Genomic DNA, 21,694 nt, shown 5'->3' with positions numbered 1-21,694 from the left:
TGGGACAAGTCTGGTCAACAAATTTAAGTTTTTCTTACTATCAACAGTTTCAGTTTGCAAAGCAGATGCCAAAAAAGAGCTGGGCATATTCCTTATATGGTGCTCAATAAAACTAACATTACAGACATAGCTAAGCCACCCACTGACTCAAACAATTCTCAGGCCTGTTAAGTGGTGTTCCAGGCAAATGTCTTTTAAGGTCTCTGATCTCTACTCTCGGGTTCGATGTCGTAACTAGTGTAAGCAAGGGAGTTCTAAGCGCCACAAAGGGCCTTCTCCTCCGCCTCCCACCCCATTGCTAATATTTACCTGCATCGAAGTTCCTCCCTACTGCCACAGTGCCCTGAGTTTTCTGCCAATCTCCTGCAGATACTTAACAGGCTTTAAAAATATTGGTCACATTTCAACATGACTCGGTGTGTCAGTCAGAAACAAGGACACCAAGGTCTGCTTAAGTTTGGAAAAGGAAAGAGGAAGAAAAAGGTAAAGGAAATAAATGAGAAGCCCAGCCCCTAAAAAGGGATGTGGGGTTGAGATGACTTCTTTAAAGTCTAGGGGTTCATCTCCCTGACTATTCCTCTCAGAATGGGTGACAAAGAGGAAGAAGTTTTGGACACAAAAAGGATATGAAAAAGGAAAGATGGGAGGGGCAGCTAGGTGGCACAGTGAGTAGAACACTGGCCCTGGAGTCAGGAGGACCTGAGTTCAAATCTGACCTCAGACACTTGACACATTTACTAGCTGTGTGACTTGGGCAAGTCACTTAGCTCCAATTACCCTGCCCTCCCCCCTCCAAAAAAAAAAAGAAAAGGGAAAGATGGGAGAGTAAGAAGTAACCTAACCTTACTACACCAAATGAACAAGAAAACCAACTCCCCAATTCAGCAGATATAACAATGTTGAGAAAAGGAAAACAAACATAAAAGGCACCACAAGGGAAGTCTTACAGAGAAAACAAGTGAAGACAAACTCAACACCCCGCAGCCTCTGCCTGCCTGCCCCCATCCTGTAGCCAATTACATCCAGTAGCTATAAATCTGGCCACGAGGTAGGCCCAACAAAAATCTGACCATTGTCACAGTCCACAACGTATGGTGTCTGAAGTCCAAGACCTCTGTTCATAACCTATAATAAAGATATGTCTGTTATTTAGGGCTTTTAAAACTAAAAATACTTTCCTAGTGAATGAACTGACATTGCTTGCCAGAAACATATCAAAGGAAAAGTGTTAACCACTCCAAATAAAGGTTCTATTGCACTTGCCTCTGCGTTGGTCAAACTAGTGAAAGACAAGAAACCACCTGGGGATACTCTGCTTTCCCACTTAGCCAAGCAATTTGTAATAGATAACAGATTTCGGTATCCTAAGCAAGGATAATGTTTATAGTGCCATTGTTTGCCCTACAATCTCTGGAAACTAGAAAATTCAAGCATCCTTAAGGTGAGTCAGAGATGAGATCTTCTCATATAGAAAGAGAAAATATATGAGCCACCTAAAGGAGCTGAAACCGAGGGATAACGCCAGGAACCTATACCCTGTTCTCCATCTAGGCTAGCCCTTGGCACTGCCGACATCCATACAGGTGCCGAGCATTTCCCCAAGGCATCTATTTATCTGAGCCCTGAAGCGTCGGAGTTGCACCAATAGCTGACACAAAGCCTTCTGTGGTGCTGCAATCATGCTGAGACCTCCGGGAATGACCATCCAACTCCCCACTAACATTTTGGAAATTTGTCATCATTTTTCTTTCCTGTTAACTGATCTAAAACCAAAGACCTACTGGTTACAAGAAATTGCCTTCAAGTGACCTCACTAGGATTTCTAAGTTCAACACCCGTGGACTATTTCTTTCCTCCTTGGGTGTAGTGGTTAGTCTATCACAAAATCATGTATAAAATGCCATGTTTAATGGCAGTTGCCCTCTAAATGAATCCCTGATTCATTTGGGAAAACTGTTCACCTTCCTAAGACAATCAACCAATTAGAAAAACACAAGACTACTCTTGTTCAAAAAACAAAAGAAAACAAATAGAAAAAAATCATAATATGGCATCCTGAAAGGCAAAGAAAATTAGACAGGCTCAAAATGAAAGCCTACAAAGCTGATCCTAAGCATCAAAGAAAATAACTGAATATTTAGTGAAGGAAGAATCTGAATCATTCCTTCATAAGAACACAGAGGTGAATTGCGTATTCAGTATGAAAACTGACCAAAGGGGAGAAAGTTAAATGCTTTTTCGAGGTAGAAATTAAAGACTAAGAAATGAAATGTTTGTTTTCATGTAACTAAAACACAAAAATAACACTATTCATGATGAGTGGGAATGGCAATTTCTTTTTTGATTCTCTTTTTAAAAAAACTTATAGAGAAAGACATGTAAGAAGGCAAAGATAATATCTCTGGGTTAAAGAATCTAAAATGCAAAAGTTATAAGAAGAAAAAATCAAGAGGAAAGTAGGAGAAAGAAGTGAACTAATATTTCAATGACCAAAAAAAAAAAATCATTCCCTTATTAAGTCAGGATTATTGGGCGGGGGGGGGGGGGGGGGGGGGGGGGGGCGCGCGGGGCGGTGATATAGAAGACTTCCCTTTAGGTAGAGAGAAGAGAAAATGGAATGGAATGGGGAGGTCAGGACACAAAAGAGATGGATCAGAAGACTTCAATTTCTCCTCCTGCCTTTAGGATAGAGGGAAAATAATGATGAAATATAAGGGCATGGGGGTGGCCCAGACCACAGAGGGAGGATCATGAGATAATAAACTGGGCTTGAAAGGACCTCCTCCATATATAGTACAACCAGATCATTTTACACATTAAGAAATTGAGGCCCAGAGCAGGTAAATGCTTTGCCCAAGGTCACACAGGTATTAACACAGCTGTGATTTGAATCAGGTTGCCCAATTCCAATCAGTGTTCTGTGCACTATGCCAGGCTGCTTCCAAAGTGGGAGTTGGGTCTTATAAATGCACAGGGAATGTTCTAACATTAACTCCCCAAATGACGCAAAAAGAAAACTCCTAGGAATATTGTTGCCAAATTCCAGAGCTCTCAGATCAAGGAGAAAATACTGCTAGCAGCCAAAAACAATTTGAGTATTGTGGAAACACAATCAAAATAACACAAGATCTAGCGACTTCAACATTAAGGGATCGAAGGGCTTGGAATGATATTCCGGAGTTCAATGGAGCTAGGATTAAAACCAAGAATCACCTACCCAGCAAAACTGAGTATAATGCTCCAAGGAAAAATATGGATTTTCAATAAAATAGAGGACTTTCAAGCTTTCTCAGTGAAAAAGACCAGAGCTGAATAGAAAATCTGACTTTCAAACACAAGAATCAAGAGAAGCATGAAAAGGCAAGCAAGAAAGAGAAATCATAAGGGTCTTACTAAAGTTGAACTGTGTTTGCATTCCTACAGGGAAAGATGATGTATGTGATTCATGAGACCTCAATATTAGGGTAGCTGAAGGGAATATACATATATATTTAGACAGAGGGCACAGGGTGAGTTGAATATGAAGAGATGATATCTAAAAAAATAAAATCAAATTAAGGGATGAGAGAGGAATTGAGAGAGGGAGAAAGGGAGAGATAGAATGGGGTAAATTATCACACAAAAGTGGCAAGAAAAAGCAGTTCTGTTGGAAGGGAAGAGGGGGCAGGTGAGGGAGAATGGGTGAATCTTCCTCTCATCGGATTTGACTTGAGAAGGGAACACCATATGCACTCAATTGGTATCTTACCCCACATGAAAGTAGGGAGAAGGGGATAAAAGGGGGACAATAGAAGAGAGGGCAGATGGGGGAAGAAGTAATCAAAAGCAAACACTTTTGAAAAGGGACAGGGTCAGGGGAGAAAACTGAATAAAGGGGGACAGGGTAGGAGGGAGGGAAATATAGTTAGTCTTTCACAACATGAGTATTGTGGAAAGGTTTTGCATAATGATACATGTGTGGCCTGTGTTGAATTGATTGCCTTCTTAGGGAGTGGGTGGGGAAGGAGAAGGGGAGAGAATTTGGAACTCAAAGTTTTAAAAGCAGATGCTTAAAAAAAAAAAAGGTTGTTTTTCCATGCAACGGGAAAATAAGATATACAGGCAATGGAATATAGAAATCTATCTTGCCCTACAAGAAAGTAGGGGAAAAAGGAATGGGGGGAAGAGGAAGAGGGGTTATAGAAGAGAGGGCTGACTGGGGAACAGGGCAATCAGCCATCTTGGATCAAATAAAGAAAATTATCACAAAAAAAGAAAAAAAGAAAAAAAGTTTGAAATATTAAAAAAGGAATAAAGAGAAACTTGAAAACAAAAAGACAATAGAACTGATAAACAAAACTAAGAGCTAGGGTTTTCTTGAGGATTTTTTTTAAATCAATAAACCATTAGCTAACCTGATCAAGAAAAAAGGAAGAAAATTAAATTATCTATGAAGAGAGTGAATTCACAACAGAGGGGAAAGAGAATTATCAGAAACTACCATATACAACTATATGTCAGCAAAATTGAAAATTCAAAGGGAATGAATGAGTATATAGAATAATTTTACATATTTAGCTATTTGTGTTTAACAGTAGCCATCTCTAGGGCAAGAGAGTGGGGAAGGAAGAAAAGAAAAGGGGAAAAGAGAAAAGAAATTTATATTATAACTTCATTATATATTTAAAAGGACTAGCAAGTTGTACATAATAGATTTGCAATTTCATTGCAATTATCTTTTTGTTATACTATGTTATAGAAAAGATTTTTATTCCATAAATTAAAAATAAAATAAAAATTTAAAAATATATAACACATCCAAATTAACAAAAAAGAAATAGATACCTTAAAAAACCGAATCCCAAAGAAATTGATCAAGCCACAATTGAAATGCTAAAGGGACAAAACCCCTAGGTCAGATGGGTCAACTTCACTTATTAACATAACCATTCAAGAACATTTGATGCCTATCCTAAAGAGAGAGAACAGTCTATCAAACTCCTTTTAAATTTTAAAACAAATACGGTTCTGATCCCCATCCCAGGAGTAAATAAAGCAAAGAGAATGGTAAATCAATTTCACTAGTGAATAGTGATGAAAAAAATAAATAAAATTCTTGTAAGAGTCTACAATAATAATATACTCAGAAAATAATTCGCTACGATCAAGTTGGATTCATATCAAATACGTAAAATCCATTTGTCTTTAGGAAAAAATTTGGAAAATCCTATTATTTTTCAATAGATGCAAAAAAAATTTTAATAAAATAGAGGAGAGAGTCATGTTAAAAACCGAAATTAGCATAGGCAGGTAAGTGCTCCTCTTTAACATGATCAAAAGCATATATCTAAAACTAAAGAGTTAGTATTTTTTGCAAAGGAGAAACACTAGAAGATTTCTCAGTAAAAATAGGAGTAAAGCAAGGATGCCCTGCCTCGCCACTATTCCTTGGCATAGTGCTGGAAATGCTTATTAAAGAGAACAAAATGAAAACCAGAACAAAGTTAATGGTATAAACATCAAAGAAGGGTTAAAATTATCCTTATTTCCAGATGATATGATGGTATTCTTAGAAAACTCTAGAGAAACAGCAAGGAAATCAATTAAAACAATTAACTTAAAGTATAGATTAGGAAACACATTAAAATCATCAGCATTTCAATACTGTATTAATAAAAACCAGGAAGAAACAATAAGAGAAATTCTATTTAAATAACTACAAAGTTCATAAAATATCACCAAGTTAACTTACAAAGACACATGCAAGATTTATGTAAATGAAACTGCAAAACACTATATGAAACAAAGAAAATAAATGTATTCTTTAAAATAGTAAAAAAAATAAAGAAAAAAATGATAGAGATATTTACTGTTTGTGATTGGGTCAGGTCAATAAAAAATGACCATACTATATTAATTTAATCAACCAACAAAAAGCATTTAATAAGCACTCATTATGTGCCAGACACTGTGTTAAATGCAAGAATTTATAAATCTAATGCAATGTCATCATATTACTAGGAGGATATTTTATAAAACTAGCCAAAACAATAACAAAGTCCATTTGGAAGAACAAAGGATCTATAATCTCAACGGAAATAATGAAAACATATACAAAGAAAAGAGAGATAACGTTTAGACCTCAAATTATATTATAAAGCAGCTGTTGCCAAAACAATTTGGCAATAATTAAACAGTAGAATAGACAAGAAAGTCAAGAAATAGAAGCTTTCTAAAACTTGCCTGGTATTTATCTAACCTTTAAAAAATAAATCCGTAGGGGATAGATTCCCTTTTGAGAAGAGTTGCTAGGAAGCCTCTCTCTCCTCATATTCTTGTAAAATAATGAATAAACTTGGATGGGGGAAAAATTCTTATTTTGATTAACCTCTAACTGAAATGTATCATTTCCTTCAATAATTTTAAAACATATTTTTAAAAAAACTATGTTCCATAGGGTTAATCAGACTGCCAAAAAGACCCATGACACAAAAAAAGGTTGAGAACACCTGGACCCGAGAAGAGACAGGAAATGTAGTCTAGTGTAGAGGGAAATGTTAAGGGGTCCAGTATAACTGGACTGCAGAGAGGGTGAACAGCAGTAATATGTAATAAGATCGTCTGGGCCAAGTTTTAAGGGGCTTTAAAAGCCAAACAGAGGTTATAAGGAGCCACTGCTGTTTCCTGAGTAGAGAACTGACACAGTCAGACTTGTGCATAAGGAAAATCACTTTGGCAGCTGCGTGGAGGATGGACTGGAATAGGAAAGACATGAAGTACTGAGGCTAAGAAGTAGGCTATTGTATTAGTCCAGACCATAGATGATGAAGCCCTGACCCAGAGTGTGTGAATGGAGAATGTGAGATATTGTGGTGGTAGAATTATCTGGTACCTTTTGGATATTTAGGGTGAGAGTGAAGAAAAGAAGATGACAAAGTTTAGAACCAAGTGACTATAAAGATGGAGGTGACCTCAACAGAAATAGGGAACTTCAGAAGAAGATGGGGTTTAAGGTTGAATAATGAGTTCCGTTTTAGACCAGTTAAGTTTAAGATGTCTACTGGCCATCTAGTTGGAAATTTCCAAATGGCAGGTCAGAGGGCAGGACTAGAGCTCAGGAAGGACATAAAGGCTGGAGACAGAGATTTGGGAGTTAGCTGTACAGATATATGATAATTAGACTGGACCTGATGAGGTCACTGAGTACTCAGAGAGAAGGAAGGAGCCTTGTAGGACACCAGCTATTAGGGGGCATAACATGGAAGATGAGCTGGCAGAGGAGACTGAGAAGGAGTGGCCAGACTGGTGGGAGGCTAACCCAGTGAGGACAGTGTCACAAACCCCTGGAGAGATCATCTGGGGAGAGGGTGGTCCACAGTATTAAATGCTTCAGAAAAGTAAAGAAAAATAAAGATTGAGGAAATGTCATCAGATTTGACAACTAAAAGGTCACTTCTAAGTTTGTACACAATTTCACCTGGATGATAAGGCTAGAAGCTGGACTTCAAGGAATTGAGAGATGACTCAGAGGAAAGAAGGTGGAGGTAATAATTGCAGTCTGTCCTTGGAAGGAGTCAGTATGTCAGGTGGTTTTGCTTATTATTTTTCTTGTTACGAGAATGTATTCAGTATTGGGGGGGAGGGGTAGGAAAAGAGATGAGGGGGTCTCAGAAATGATGTAAGAAGTATCATAGCTCATATTTACATGGTGCTTTAAAGTTTGGAAAGCCTTTACATATGATATCTCACTTGGTCCTCACAACAAATGCTTCACAGCATTTGCTATTATCATCCCCATTTTACAAATAATGACATTAAAGCTGAGATAGGTTAAGTGAATTACCCAGGGTCACATAGCTAGTTAGAGGCTAAGGTAAGAGTTGAACTAAAATCCTCCTGCAAAAGGCAAAAGATATTAATAAAACCTCTTAAAAATAAGATACTTTCGAGTTAAATCATATGGCAAGGATCTTCCAGCCTTAGTCTTGCAGGTCTGCTAAAAAAACCAAAAAAACAAAACCATTTATTCCTCCAAAAAATGAAAATGTGTTGATTTCAACCTATAAAGAGGGCAGGCTGAATGTCTTAAGAGAATAAAGCTCCCAAGATTCTTAATGTTTTCCCCCAAAAGACCCCAAGTCTGTCAGAACACAGAGTGAAAAACTGGTCTTGCATTCTAATGAAGACTTTGTAAAATAACTGACCCAGAAATTTGAAGGCATAGTTCAGACATGCCTGACTATCTGGAAATAACTGTTTGGAAATCTCTTCTTATCTTGGGGATGTCATGAAAGTACTGTCTTCTACAGTCATTCCTTCCTTCCATCCCACCATCACCACCACCACCAGCCCCTGTGCTTTCAGCCTGTAGTTAACGTAGTGATAACTGAACAGAGAGCTGATAAGTGAACCAGGGAAGGTAAGAAAAGAAGACTGATGAGGTTTCATAAGGAGAAACCCATACAAGTGAAAAGTCTGAATAAAAAAAATTTTTACAAAACCACAGACCAAAGGGAAATGAAGGTGACATTCCTAAAGTGTGGACTCTAACTCTATCAAAGTGCCCGTAGAGAAAGGAAGAAAATTCCATCCCTTCATGCACTTGAACAATCCTGGACCAAACATTCTGAGCAATATTCTGTGGGAAGGAATTCTGTATGAGTGTCCAGGGAATGGACTGGATGACCTGATGAGTCTTTTTCATGATTCAATTTCTGGGAAGGCAATACAATGACCAATGGGAAGAGACAGTATCTTCTCTGTCATCCACTCTCGATTTAGAAGGTTCAAGAAGACATTCGGGGATCGGTGAATAACAGAACTGAGCTCACAAAGAGCTGAGTTCACTGCAGTAATTTTCCACATCATATGTGGTGGACAGGGAATGCTGTTTTCCAGGCCTCTTAAATCTGATCCCCTTCATAAATACTTGAATACATGAACTTACGTTATGATGTTTTTTCTTAAACAACAACAATTTTAATGGAGAAATCTGCTTTTTATAACAACTTCCCCAGAGAACCAGAAATGATAATGAGAACTGATCTCCCTCCTAAATAAAGCCTAATTCTACTTCCTAAGGCAGAATCTCACTTCCATTTTTTTTAAGGATTGTTTTCAGTCCTTTAAAAACAAAAAACTTCTAGACCACAGGCCTTCCTCCCGGGTCATATCACCTTTCCCAAATGAAAATCAAAAAGAAAATTCATCTAAGAACTGGCATATTGGCCCTCAGGAAAAGAGCACCTTAAAGGAAACAGGGTATCAGAGTATCAGTTCTGATTGAAAGTAGTTGCTGACACCTTCTGGTCAGCTGGCATCTCCACAGGCTGCAGGAAACAAACTTTCTTCTTCTTCCTGATACTGAGTTTGGTCCAAATGCACTCCCTCACGGTCTCCGTGTGAATATGCTAGATCAAATCATATCCTCATCGCACCTATGCTCCTGGCTCTGTTTCCCCAAATTATCTTTAAAGGTTATGTGTCCTTTGATATAGGAGAGCAGCTACCATCATATTCTTGTCCTGAGGCAGACTGATACCAAATGCTGCTACAACTATTACCATCCCTTCTCCATTCCCTTAAAAAAAAAAAATTACTACCAAGCAAGTGGATTTAAGAGTGTTGGTGCCTGGACTGGGCAGAACTAACCATAAAATAAACACGGGTTGAAAACATGATGCTTTTCACTAAGCAAGAATTATTTGGCAGGATACCTAAATGTCAAGCCTGTCAGCAAGGGTGAGGGAAGGAGACTAATGATGGAAGGATACACCTTTCCTCTTAAAGGAAAGGCAAAAACGTCATGGAGGAATGAGTGAGGTAGCAAAGGGTCATAGAATCATAGCTTTAGAGCCGTAAGAAAACTGAGAGACTGATTATTAATCTGACTCTTGCATTTTATAGGTTACATGACTTAAGTGCACAAAGTTACACAGGAACTACATAGCAGAACCATTCAAATCTGGGTTCTCTGACACCTAGAAAGAAAATTTTTAAAGAAATCAGATCACATTTCAACATGAACAGTCTAACTAGCTTCAGCGAATGGTAATGGGAGTAGCGTGAGATGCTACATACTTCCTAGTACAGAGGTGATAGACTCAGAGTACAAACTGAGATTGTTTTTCTTTTAGCCCCTGCCAGTGTAGAAATTTGTTTTGTTTGGCTATACATATTCCTAAGAGGGATTTAATTTATCTTACTTTCAATTTGGGGGGTGGGAGGGGGAGGGAAGTGAGAAAGAGACTGTGGATCTGAAAAGAAAAAATAAGGTGTTAAGTACACAGGATTTAAAGGAGAAGCCATTTGTACTTTTTAATCAATGGATTTCTCAGACATAAATGCAGCATAATAAAATAAAAATAAGTAAATAAATGAAAAGGGGTGGGGAGAAGAAAATCTTCCTAGAAGGAATCCAGTACAAAAATAGAAACATTTAATTCCTGGGCTTCAGGTGGCTCCAGAGTGAAGAGTTTCAACCTGCTACCAAGAGGGGATGTGGAAACCGACTAGAAATGAAACCCAGAACAACAGCCCATATTAAGAGACTTGATTTTGCAAGTTATGACTAGCTCACAGTCTCAAAGAACACAGAGCTAAAAGGGAGGTGTCAAGAGGACCCAAATCAGATTAAAATGCAATTGGGAAATGTTTACCAAAATAAATAAAAATACAGTAGAAAATAGATAATGATAATTTCTGGTTTTACAAATCAATAAACTCCCCCACTCCACTTCCAGGGATTCATTTCTATTTTAGTTTGTCATCACTGACCCAGTCCAATCTCCTCATTGTACACAGGAATGAGGTCCTGAAAGGGCAGGTAACTTGTCCAGGGTCACACGGATACTTAATAACAGAGCAAGCACTAGATTCTCAGTTTTCCCACTCCTATTCCAATGCTCCTTCTGTTGCATCACATTGACTCTCTAGGTTGATCATTTGAAGTCGGGGATTTACATGTGTTGAGAATAAATTACTTCTCCATTCAAACTAGCCAATAAAACATTTGTTGTGACAGATATTGGGGAAGGTGGATACCAAAGAAGAAACTGTATGATTTCTAAAGTCCCTTCCGGCCCTAAATCCAATTGTGGTCCCAACAGCACCAATTTTGGAGGAAAAAAAAAAATCAACCCTCTCTGCTCCCTTGGTGAAACGTTGAAGAGCCTCCTAGGAAGCAGGCTTGAAGCCATCTTGTCGCAAGAATCCCCACATGCTCTGTTGCATGCAAACCTTAGCTACAAGAATCCTTCTGAGATCACAAAACTCACTGTCCCCCTCTGCTCTGGTTATGGTCACAGAGAAGTTATAGCAGCAGGACAAGCAGTGTTGTGAGTTATAAATGTTCACTAAAATTCTGACTTTCCTTTCCTTTGGCTCTGATCAAATTAAATTTTTTGCTAGTCCCCGAGTATATACAAAAAGCTTTAAGAGACTGGAGAATAAAACCAACCAGATGTGGTGCAGAACCAAGAAAAATAAACAGCAGGCCCAACCAGGCTGCATGCACAGCGTCCTCCACTCATACCTTGGCACTCAGTTTCTTCTTCTTCTTCAGGGGCTTCTCCTGTACAAGGGGCTCCTCTCCTGTCACCAGCTTCTTTAATTTCCTTTTCTTTTTCTCTGACACTTCAGATCTTTTCTTCTTTTGTTCTGGCATCCTGCAACAGACAAAAAAAATGTAGAACTCTCTATGCATTTAAAAAAACAAATTCTCTATGCCCAAAGGGCAATAAAAATGTGCATACCCTTTGACCCAGCAATACCACTTCTAGGGTTGCATCCCAAAGAGATTATATAAATGGGACCTACATGTACAAAAATGTTTATAGCAGTCCTTTGTGGTGGCAAAGAATTGGAAGTTGAGGGGATGCCCATCAATTGGGGAATGGCTGACCAAGTTGTGGTATATGAATGTAATGAAATACTATTGTGCTATAAGAAATGATGGGCAGCTGGGCCTCAGAAAAACCTGGAAAGACTTATACTGCTGAGTGAGAGGGGCAGAACCAGAAAAACATTATACACAGTTACAGCCACACTGTGGGATGACTAACTTTGATAGACTTGGCTCTTTTCAGCAATGCAGTGATCTAAGACAACTCCAAAAGGCTCATGATAGAAAACGCTATTCGCATCCAGAGAAAGAATTACAGAGTCTGAATGCAGATCAAAGCAGACTATTTGCTCTCTCCCTTTTTTGTTTTGTTCTGTTTTTTCTTTCTCACGTTTCTCTCCATTGGTTATAATTCTTCTTTACAACATGAATACTGTGAAAATATGTTTAATATGAATGCCTATATCAGACTACACATCGTCTTGGGGACAGTGAGGGAGGGGGGAGAGAAAATTTAAAACTCAAAAACTTGTGGAACTGAATGTTGTAAACTAATAGTAAATTAAATAATTAAATTTTTAAAAAGTTCTCAGAGCATGTACTGTGGAGAAGTGGAAGAACAATCATTATGGCTTCTCTGGCACCCTCCAAAACTCAGCTCAAATCCCACCCTGTGGGATCTTTCAAGCGTCCCTTCCACTGTTAGTGCCTTCCCTCTGAGATTACCTTCTGTCTATATATCGCTTATACACATTTGTAGGCACATTCCATCCCCCACTGGAATGTGAGCTCTTTGAGGGCAGGGGCTGAATATTTACCTCTTTTTGTAGCCCTTCCACTTAGCATAATTCCCAGCATACAGCAGGGGCTTAAAAAATACTTACTTACTGAAGCTACTGCCATTATCCACGTGAGAGGAGATGACAGCCCAAACTAGAGTAGTGGCTGTGTTAAGGAGAGAGAGGGGGTCGACTGTACCAAATGCACTCTAGATGGAGCAGACAAGACTTGTCGAGTAATTGAATATGTGCCTTAAGGAAAAGTGAGAGGTCAAGGATAGCTTTGATGCAGTGGATGGGAAGGTGGGGTGAAGGGTGGTGGGAGAAGGGGGACAGAATCCTCAATAGTAGAAAAGAAGTTTGGGAGAAGGGTGGGTTTGGAGGGAAAATGATGAGTTATTTTAGTTATGTTAAGTTTGTAAGTGATGTAGGCCTAGAGTTCAGGAGATAGATACATAGATAGATACATATAAATATCCATAATGTACACATACACATTTTGCAGTCATTTACATAGGGATGACAATTGGGAGCAGATTAGATCACAGAGGGTGTAGAGAAAAAGGATCCAGGATGGAGCCTAGGGTGTGAGAGGGGGTTGATATATATGATGACAAAGAAAGAATGGATAAAATGATAGAAGGGAAACCAAGAAAGACCAGGGTCAAAAAAACCCAGAAAAGAGAGAATATGTAGGAGAAGGGGATTATCAACAGTGCTGAATGATGCAGAGGTGGCAATAGAAGATTGCTTGCTAATTCTGGAGAAAGCCAGGTTTTTGGCTTGGGTTTTTTTTTCTTCTTTTTTGACTTACGTCAGAAGTCATATTATTCAGAGAATGGGGTGAGAAAAGGTGTCAAACAGTTGCTGTCGTGGGGGTTATTTTGGAGGTGTACAAAAGAGATGCAGTTAGGGAGGAGAAAGAGGAAGACCTTGATGTAACAAGGGCCCAGTTGAGATACCATAACAAAAATGGGCAGTGAGCCTAGTCATGTGACTTCCTCTGGACAGCAAACAAGTAAAATCAAAAAAGAAAGCCCAGAGAGTATAAATACAGAATAGAGTATGGCAAGGTGTGAGTGGCAACAGACAAGCAGACAAGGGATTCAAAAGTAGAGGGCGCTGTAACATTGAAATGCTAACTGTAGGGAAAGACTAGGAAGGGACGACAGGAAAGGCAGAGCTGGGATGACGGACAGACTGGAAGGGTACTGAGGGGTAACTGGACTGGAGGCCAAAATAAAGCGAGGAGAGAAAAGAACATCAACGAAACATGTAAAATACGCAGAAGAGAACAGAATTAGGTTCAGAAGGGTCACAAGACTAGCAGGGCAATACTGTACTACCACCCTAGTTCAGGTCTTCATCCCGTCTTGCCTAGACTACTGCAATATCCTCCAAACTGGCCTCCCTGGCCAAATCTCTCTCCCTTCTGATACAGTCTGACCACATCAGCCCCTATAACCTCCAGTGGCTCCCTATGACCCTAGGGAAAAATATCAACTGTTGTTGGTTATTTACAACTCTACATTTCCCCGCTCTGTGCCTTCCTACTGGCTGTCTCCCATGCCTGGAATCCTCCTCCACTTTCTCACCTCAATCTCCTAGAATCTAACTTCCAGACTCAGTTCAAAGCCCACCTTTTGAAGGAAGAGGCCTTTTACAGACTATGTTCAGTCTTTCTTTGTATCCCCAGCACTACAGAAAACACTTAATAAATGCTTTTTAACTGACTGTGATCCCTCCTTCTCTTTGCACTCCCACGGTCCCCGCCCATTTCCGGTACTCATCTCTTCAACCAAAATGACAATAAAAGCCTCCTAGTTCATCTTCCTGCCTCCAAACCATCTGTCATACCAGCTCTCTCAGGAATCTTCCAAATTTACTGCTCCAATCAAGTCAATTCTCTACTGAAAACCCTTTAATATCTCCCTAGTACCTACTAAATAATTTATCAACTCCTACTGCTGTCATTCAAGGCTCTTGCTCCAGGAACAGGTCCTCCTCTGAGATTTTCCTCAACGGTCAAAGCAGGTGATGCTCCTTTGCTAGAGCCTTTGATAATCCTCCCTCCAGGTGAAAGTGACCTCTCTTTCCTCAATGCTCTCAGAGCATTTTGCCTCATCTCAGACCTCTGCACTTATCCGCCAGATGTCAGTGTCCCCCTTCACGACCCACATATATTTTTACAATTATATTTTAGTACAATATAGGACATATATAATATAACCTATATACTGTTCCTATAATTATATTGTGTTTCTATTAACTGTACCTGTTATTTAATCTAAATTAATACATAAATATATAATTATATAGTATCCCTAGCATCTGACACAATGATCCAACCCCAGACCTAGCCCTAAAATACTCAATGTGTATTAACTGCCTGATGGTCCTCCACACACGCTCCAAGCTTTCCTGTCTCCGTGGCTTTGCTAACACTATTATCTATGTATGGGTGCCTTAGCTACCCTCTTATACATATAGGTACATACAAGCCTGGTGAATGGGTACTATGCAGTAAGGCCCAATTCAAATGCAATGCTCTCTTCAGGAAGTCTTCCCTGACCTTCCCAGTTAATCTTTCCATTTAAGGATTTTCCTCCTTGGTTTTTACTTAGTAATTAACTTGTACCTCTCATGCACTTAGATATCAAGATAGTGCTATTATTAAGCATTGACTGTATGCCAGGCAATGTGTCAAGTCCTGGGGATACAAATTCAAGAAAGCAAGACAGTCCCCACCCTCAAAAAGCATACATTCTAATCAAGGAAAATAACACATAAAGGGATGCCAGAAAGAGGGGATGTGAGGATGATGAAGAAATAGCTAGAAGTGTAGTTATGAGGAGTGGGTACTGGCAAGACAAGGTGAAAGCTCACTCCAAACAGTCAGCAGACCTAGGGGTAATAATCCCTATTTTACAGATGAGGAAACAGGTTCCAAGGGTCACACAGCTCTAAATATCTAAGGTGGGATTTGAACTCGGGTCTTCCCAACTCCAAGTCCAGTAGGTTCGCAAAGCACTTTATCTGTTTCCTCATTTATTCCCAAATTTCAGCTTGGGTGACAAAGAAAGAGGAGGACCACAGCAAGAAGATGGGGAGAAGTGGTATGGAGACCTGGCGCCCTCCCCTCCCCCTCTCCCCCCCACTCCCAGCAAGATAAAGTGATAAGATCACGGTTGTTTAGTCACTTAGTCGTGTTGGACTCTTCATGATTCCACAGACCATACCGTCATGGGGTTTTCTTGACAAAAATACTGGAGCGGTTTGCCGTTTCCTTCTCTAGTGGATTAAGGCAAACAGAGGTTAAGTGACTCGTCCGGGGTCTTACAGCTAATAAGTGTCTGAGTCCAGATCTGAACTCAGGTCTTCCTGACTCCAGGCCCAGAGCTCTATCCACTGAACCACCTAGCTGCCTTCTTAAAGAGAAGTTAATACTCACCACTTTGTAATAGCTATGTGTGTATGTATCGCTTCCCCAACTAGACTACAAGATCCAGGAGGGTAGAAACGACTGATTACCCAAGCCTTCTATGCCCCAAGCAACTAGTACAAGGCTCTTTCATAGGGTAAACTGTTTATTAACATGTTCTCAGCTAATTCTATGAAAGGTAAATACCAAGTAATTTTAAGAAATAATGAGCACTAAAAAAAAAATGGAGGGAAACAGGGTAGGCCTGAGACCCTCAAACCACCAATCAGCCAACCCAAACAATGCCTACTATGTGCCAGGCACCATGCTAGGTGGTGAGGCTCCAAAAACAAAAATGGAACAGTTCTTGCCTTCAAGAAGCTTACACTTTAAAAGGGTAAAAAAAACACACGCACATACAACATATATATAAGATAAACACAAAGTAACCTTGGGCAGCTGGTGGGAAGTAGAGAGAGTGCTGGGCCTGGAGGCAGGAAGACTCACTTCCTAAGATCAAATCCAGCCTCAGGCACTTACTAGCTGTATGACCCTGGGCAAGTCACTTAACCCTGTTTGCATCAGTTTCCTCATCTGTAAATGAGCTGAAGAAGGAAATGGCAAACCACTCCAGGATCTTTACCAAGAAGACCCCAAATGGGGTCACAAAAAAGTCAGACACAACTGAATAACAACAACCTTGGGGGGAAACCGAGGCTTAGTAAGGAGTTAGTAAAATAAAGGGTATGGGTGCAAAGGTGCTAATCAAGGGAGAAGTTCCAAGGAGGTGAAAAGGAAAGTGACAATTCCAGGGCTGAAGAACCTACATGCAATCTACTCCAACAATATTCCAGGAGTTAACAGCAAGAATAATTAATGATTTGTGAGAATAATTAATAATTAAAGACTGTGGAAGAGGGAGATTTTTTATAAAAACTCATGGTGGCCATATAACACGGTAACTTCCAAATGCATTCGTGATTTAAATATAAAAGGTCACACTTCCAAAAGTAGGTGAACAGGGTAGAGGAAACTTTCACAACTATGGCCAGGTGGAGAATTCTTAACCAAACAAGAAATAGAAGAAATCATAAAACCCAATAATTTTATTTAAGGGAATCAAAAAAGTTTTGCAAGAAAAAATCAGTGCAACTAGGGTTAAAGGTCATTGTTTGCTGCGGGGGAAAATCTTCATGTTACAAATCTCAGATAATGCCTTAATGTCAGAGAGATATAGGTCATTAACACAAATATATAAGACCAAGAGCCATTCCCCAAAAGATAAGTGGCCAAAACATATGAACAGTTCAATGAATTTCAAACTATTAAGAACCAAATGATAAGGTGCCCTAGATCACTGGTAATAAGAGAAATATTAAACAACTTTCAGGTTTCATTCCATATCCAGCAAATTGACAAAGATGGCAAAAGGTGGAAGTAGTCAATTTCAAAGACTTCAGGACCACCAGTACCTTTATACATTATTGGTAGGGCTTTGAATTGATCCAAATATTCTGAAAAGAAACTATCCTTTTCAAAGAAAGTGACCAAAATATCCATACTTAGGCCCACTGCTAGGAATATATCGTAAAGAGGTCTCATATATACAGAAGGGTCTCATGTATACAGAAATATTAGGAGCACTACTTTTTGAGGTATCAAAGATGTGGGAGGAAAAAAGCACATGCCCATAAATTGGAGAATGGTTAAACAAACAGCAGAATGTAATGTTATATTACTGCACTGTGAGGAATGGCAAATAGGAAGAATTAGGAGAAACAATCAGATTTATGTGAAGTGAAATGGAGCGAAGAATTAGGAAAATATACATAATGACTATAGAGCAGTAAACAAAACTGGAAGATGTGTTATTCATTATGATGACCAAGCTTGGCCCTGAAGAACAGTTGAGAAAAATGTACCTTTTCCCCTCACTGTAGAAGTAGAGGATTAAAGGTGTAGAGTATTACATATATTATCAGACTTGAAGAATGTGTTGGCACTTTTACTGAGTGTTTTTTAAATCTTGCTGCTACAAGAGAAGGCTCAACGAGTGGGATAGAGGAGTAAAAAGGGATAAATTCAGAAATGAATGTAACATAAAATCAAAAGACAACAGTAAAAAAAAGAACTGAGGTTTTTCAAACGATGCTGGCTCAGAATTACTGGTTTAGAGCAAGCATATGAAAATCAGCTCTCAAGTCCACAGGTTAACAGACAATAATAACCACAGATAATAATAAGCATAATAACTAACATCATTTAGCTCTTTAAGGACTGCAAAGTCCTTTAAAAATACTATCTCATTTTATTTTCACAGCAACTTTGGAAAGCAGGGGCTATTATCCCCATTTTACAGATGTGAAAACCAAGGCCCACACGAGTTAAGTGACTTGCCCAGGGTCACCAAGCAAGTGAATATCTGAGGTGGAATTTGAACCCAGGTTTTTCTAACTCCACTTCCTGAGAGCCCTATCCACTCACCACTTAGCTGTCCATATGTCCTTTGTTTCCTTTATTTACTTGCTATTGATGCTTGTTTTTTATTTCCAGTGGCTATGGGAACAGTGAGATCTGTAAACAACAAGTGCCAGGCACTGTTGTGTGCGTGTGTTTGTGTGTATTAAGTGTACAAAGGGTATCATATCAATCACTCAACAAGTATATTTAAGTTTCTTATGTACCAGGAACTGTACTATCTATGGTACTGTTCTCATTCTCTCTCTCTCTCTCATTCTCCCCCCTCCCTTTTCTTTCTCACATAATATATTTGTGTGTGTGTATATATGTATTTTATATATATATATATTATATATATACACACACACATACACATATGCATATACATATATAGTACCATACTGTACTTGTACTATATAAATATGTAAATATATAAAATTAAAAAAAAAAAAAATATATATATATAGACTTCAAGTACTAAGACCACTACCAAAACAAAAAGAAACCCCAAGAACCGTGCTTTTTCAAACTATGCTTCTTGGTGGTCCACAGTGGCTCTGCAAACCTACTGTTTACAGGTGAAACTGTAGTGCGCAAACAGTATGCACCTAATTATTACTTGTTGCATTATCCCGAACATTACAAAGCCACAAACGGCACACTCTCGCCACTGTGGCACAGCCCGAGGGTCTGTCCCGGTCCCCTCCACGGCGCACTTCACGAGCACCCCCCCAAACACCCACGTGGACGATTGCCAGCCCCTCACGTCGGACTTCCCCTTCTCCTGCCCCAGGCCCTCTGCAGCCACCTGGGACCACGCGTGAGCGAACCGCTTCCGGCCAACACTCGGTCCCGCCGCCTGTCACCTCACCTGCACGTGGGACGCTCACTCTCAGGAACTTCCAACCTCTGCGTTAGTGAGCCGCCTTAACAGGGGACCTCTCGCCCCACCCCCTTAAGTCCCGCCCCCAAGGAGGATTCCCCATTTCCATTGGAGGAGACCTAGGACGATTTACTCTACATCCAATAGCAAGTGGCATATCCAAGACGAAGTCACTTAGTCCCGCCCCTTCCCCCTCCCTCTTCCTTGTCGGGCCTGGAGGCGGTGCTGCGTGGTTGACGTCATCTCTAGGAGCCGGCCGTTGCTAAGAGAGCCGTTGGTTGCTAGCGCCGCAGGGCGCCCCATGGATCTGTTCCTAGGTCGCCCGTCGAATCCTCAGGGTCGCGCCTGCTCTCCTCGGGAAGGTAGGAAGCCTGAGTTGTTTGTTCGTTTGTTTCTTTTTTGCTTTCTGCCGTCCCAAACTCAGAGGCCTCCGCTCGCCTTCCTTGGCTTCCCGATAGAAACCTCAGTCGACCAGGCCCGAGCGGTAACGAACACAAGGAAAGGCTTATCCGCCGGGCCCGAGTCCTGTGGGTGGGTGAAGCCGGCGGGCCCCTCCTCTCCACCCGCTCGGCAGCGAAGGGCGCGGTCCAGAAAGGAGAGGACCAGCTTCGTATTGGAGGACTTGTGTAGGAGGAGGCAGGGTCCGAGGACTCCGTGTCTCCCTGGAGGGCCTGTGGGGCTCCAGTGAGATGATGGATGCAAAACAGCATTTGGCAAACATTAAAGCGTAAGAGAAATGCTGGTTGTTTATTATTATTTATTATAATCTGCATTATAGTTCTATTAATATGATTTCTGTCGTTTGGTCGTGTCCAGCTCTTCGTGACCCCATTTGGCAAAGATACTGGAGTGGCTGGCCGTTTCATTCTCCAGCATATCATACAGAAGAGGAAACTGAGGCAAATAGAGTTAAGTGACTTGCCCAGGGTCACACAGCTAGTGTCTCAGGCCACATTTGAACTCAGGAAGATGAACTTTCCTAACTCCAAAACTGACACTCTATTGTGCCACCCAGCCACCCCATTTATTAATATTTATTGTTAATAGTATTAAATATTAGTTATGGTGTTATTAAATAATTTTATTAAATATCATTACTATTGTGATGTTAATGTGCCAGTTTTATTCATATAATCAGTAATTTTTAGATATAATGATTAATTATTCCCACAGTCAGCAGGTACAGTCCGGTAATGACACTTATTTCCCTGAGCCTTCTACTGCCCTTCTGCTGACTCAAGCAATTTTCATATAGTAATACAGGGATGTGCTGGTAGAGTGGTTAACAATTTTGCTTTGGGGGTGGGGGGGGAGTTAATCTGTTTAACCTTATTAACAAATATGCCTACACAAACAGTAAGCCTACAGATACTAAAACATAAACAATAAATCAAGCCCAGATTTGTATTGAGTTCAGATTTGGGCAGTGTGGATGCTCACACAAAAAGTTTAACCGTCAGAAGGTTAGAACTGGCTCCCTCCTCCCTGACCCTAAACAAATCCTCAAAGTGGGTAACTGCCAAGATGGATTTCCCCTTTATCAATGCTGATCAGCAATCCCTCAGTCTAACAACCTTCTTGTGACTGGTCTAACATCTAGTAAAGTAGCAGTTACCCCCTAGGCAGTCTTGTGGCTGAGGCTGGGATATCCACATCACCACCACCTTTTCTAGAAATTCCAGGTTTAACAACAAAAAAAAGTCAACTATAAAGTGTTCCCTGCCCACTTTATTTCTAATAATGCAGAGCATGAAGCATTTATAAAATGCTTACTAGGTACTCGGCACTGAGTGCTGGGGTTATAAAATACAAGGTGAAAAAAAAAGAACAGCCCTTGGCCTCAAGAAATTTACATTCTAATAGGGGAAGACTACACCAAAGTGAGTTGAAAAGTGTGAGAGGGCAAAAGAGAACAGGCTTGCCAAAGTTTGGGGAATCAGAAGCATTCCTAGGAAGGAAAGGAAGGTTGTCTGGCCTGGACCACTGCTCAAAATTAAAGAACCATTCTTCCCCCTCCCCCAAACTCATCAGTGAGAGAAAGGAGCCAGGGAGGAGGGTATTCCACTATGAAATAGCCTTAGACGTTGAGGGAAGTTTGAGATCCCGTTAAAGACCTACTTTGTAAGACCTGCCTTGAGGACTAGAACAGTAATAAGAAAAAGAACTATAATAATTAGCATTTACATGTACCTGACCATGCTAAGTGCTTTACAAGTATTATTTCATTTGATCCTCATAATAACCCTGGGAAGTAGGTTATTATTACCCTTATGTTACACATGAGGAAACAGAAAAAGCAAAGTGACTCGCCCAAGATCAAACAGGTAGTG

The 21,694-nt window shown here is 40.0% G+C and overlaps 1 protein-coding gene across 1 annotated transcript in view; it reads right to left on the bottom strand.

Annotated features, from left to right (window-relative positions):
- Window positions 1–19,667, bottom strand: part of C1H7orf50 (chromosome 1 C7orf50 homolog) — a 368,607-nt gene extending 348,940 nt beyond the window's left edge. The window contains exons 1-3 of the mRNA XM_036748720.1: window positions 19,578–19,667; window positions 19,120–19,340; window positions 11,513–11,645 (exon numbers count right to left, since the gene is read on the bottom strand). Coding sequence (XP_036604615.1) covers window positions 11,513–11,645; window positions 19,120–19,340; window positions 19,578–19,667 — 444 coding nt within the window. The remainder of the gene's footprint in view (window positions 1–11,512; window positions 11,646–19,119; window positions 19,341–19,577) is intronic.
- Between the last annotated feature and the right edge of the window lie 2,027 nt (window positions 19,668–21,694).

The sequence above is a fragment of the Trichosurus vulpecula genome, chromosome 1 (genome assembly GCF_011100635.1).
Source record: "Trichosurus vulpecula isolate mTriVul1 chromosome 1, mTriVul1.pri, whole genome shotgun sequence".
Taxonomy (NCBI): Eukaryota; Metazoa; Chordata; class Mammalia; order Diprotodontia; family Phalangeridae; genus Trichosurus; species Trichosurus vulpecula.
Note: the sequence above shows the minus strand (reverse complement) of the source record. Positions and strands in the feature narration are given on the sequence as shown.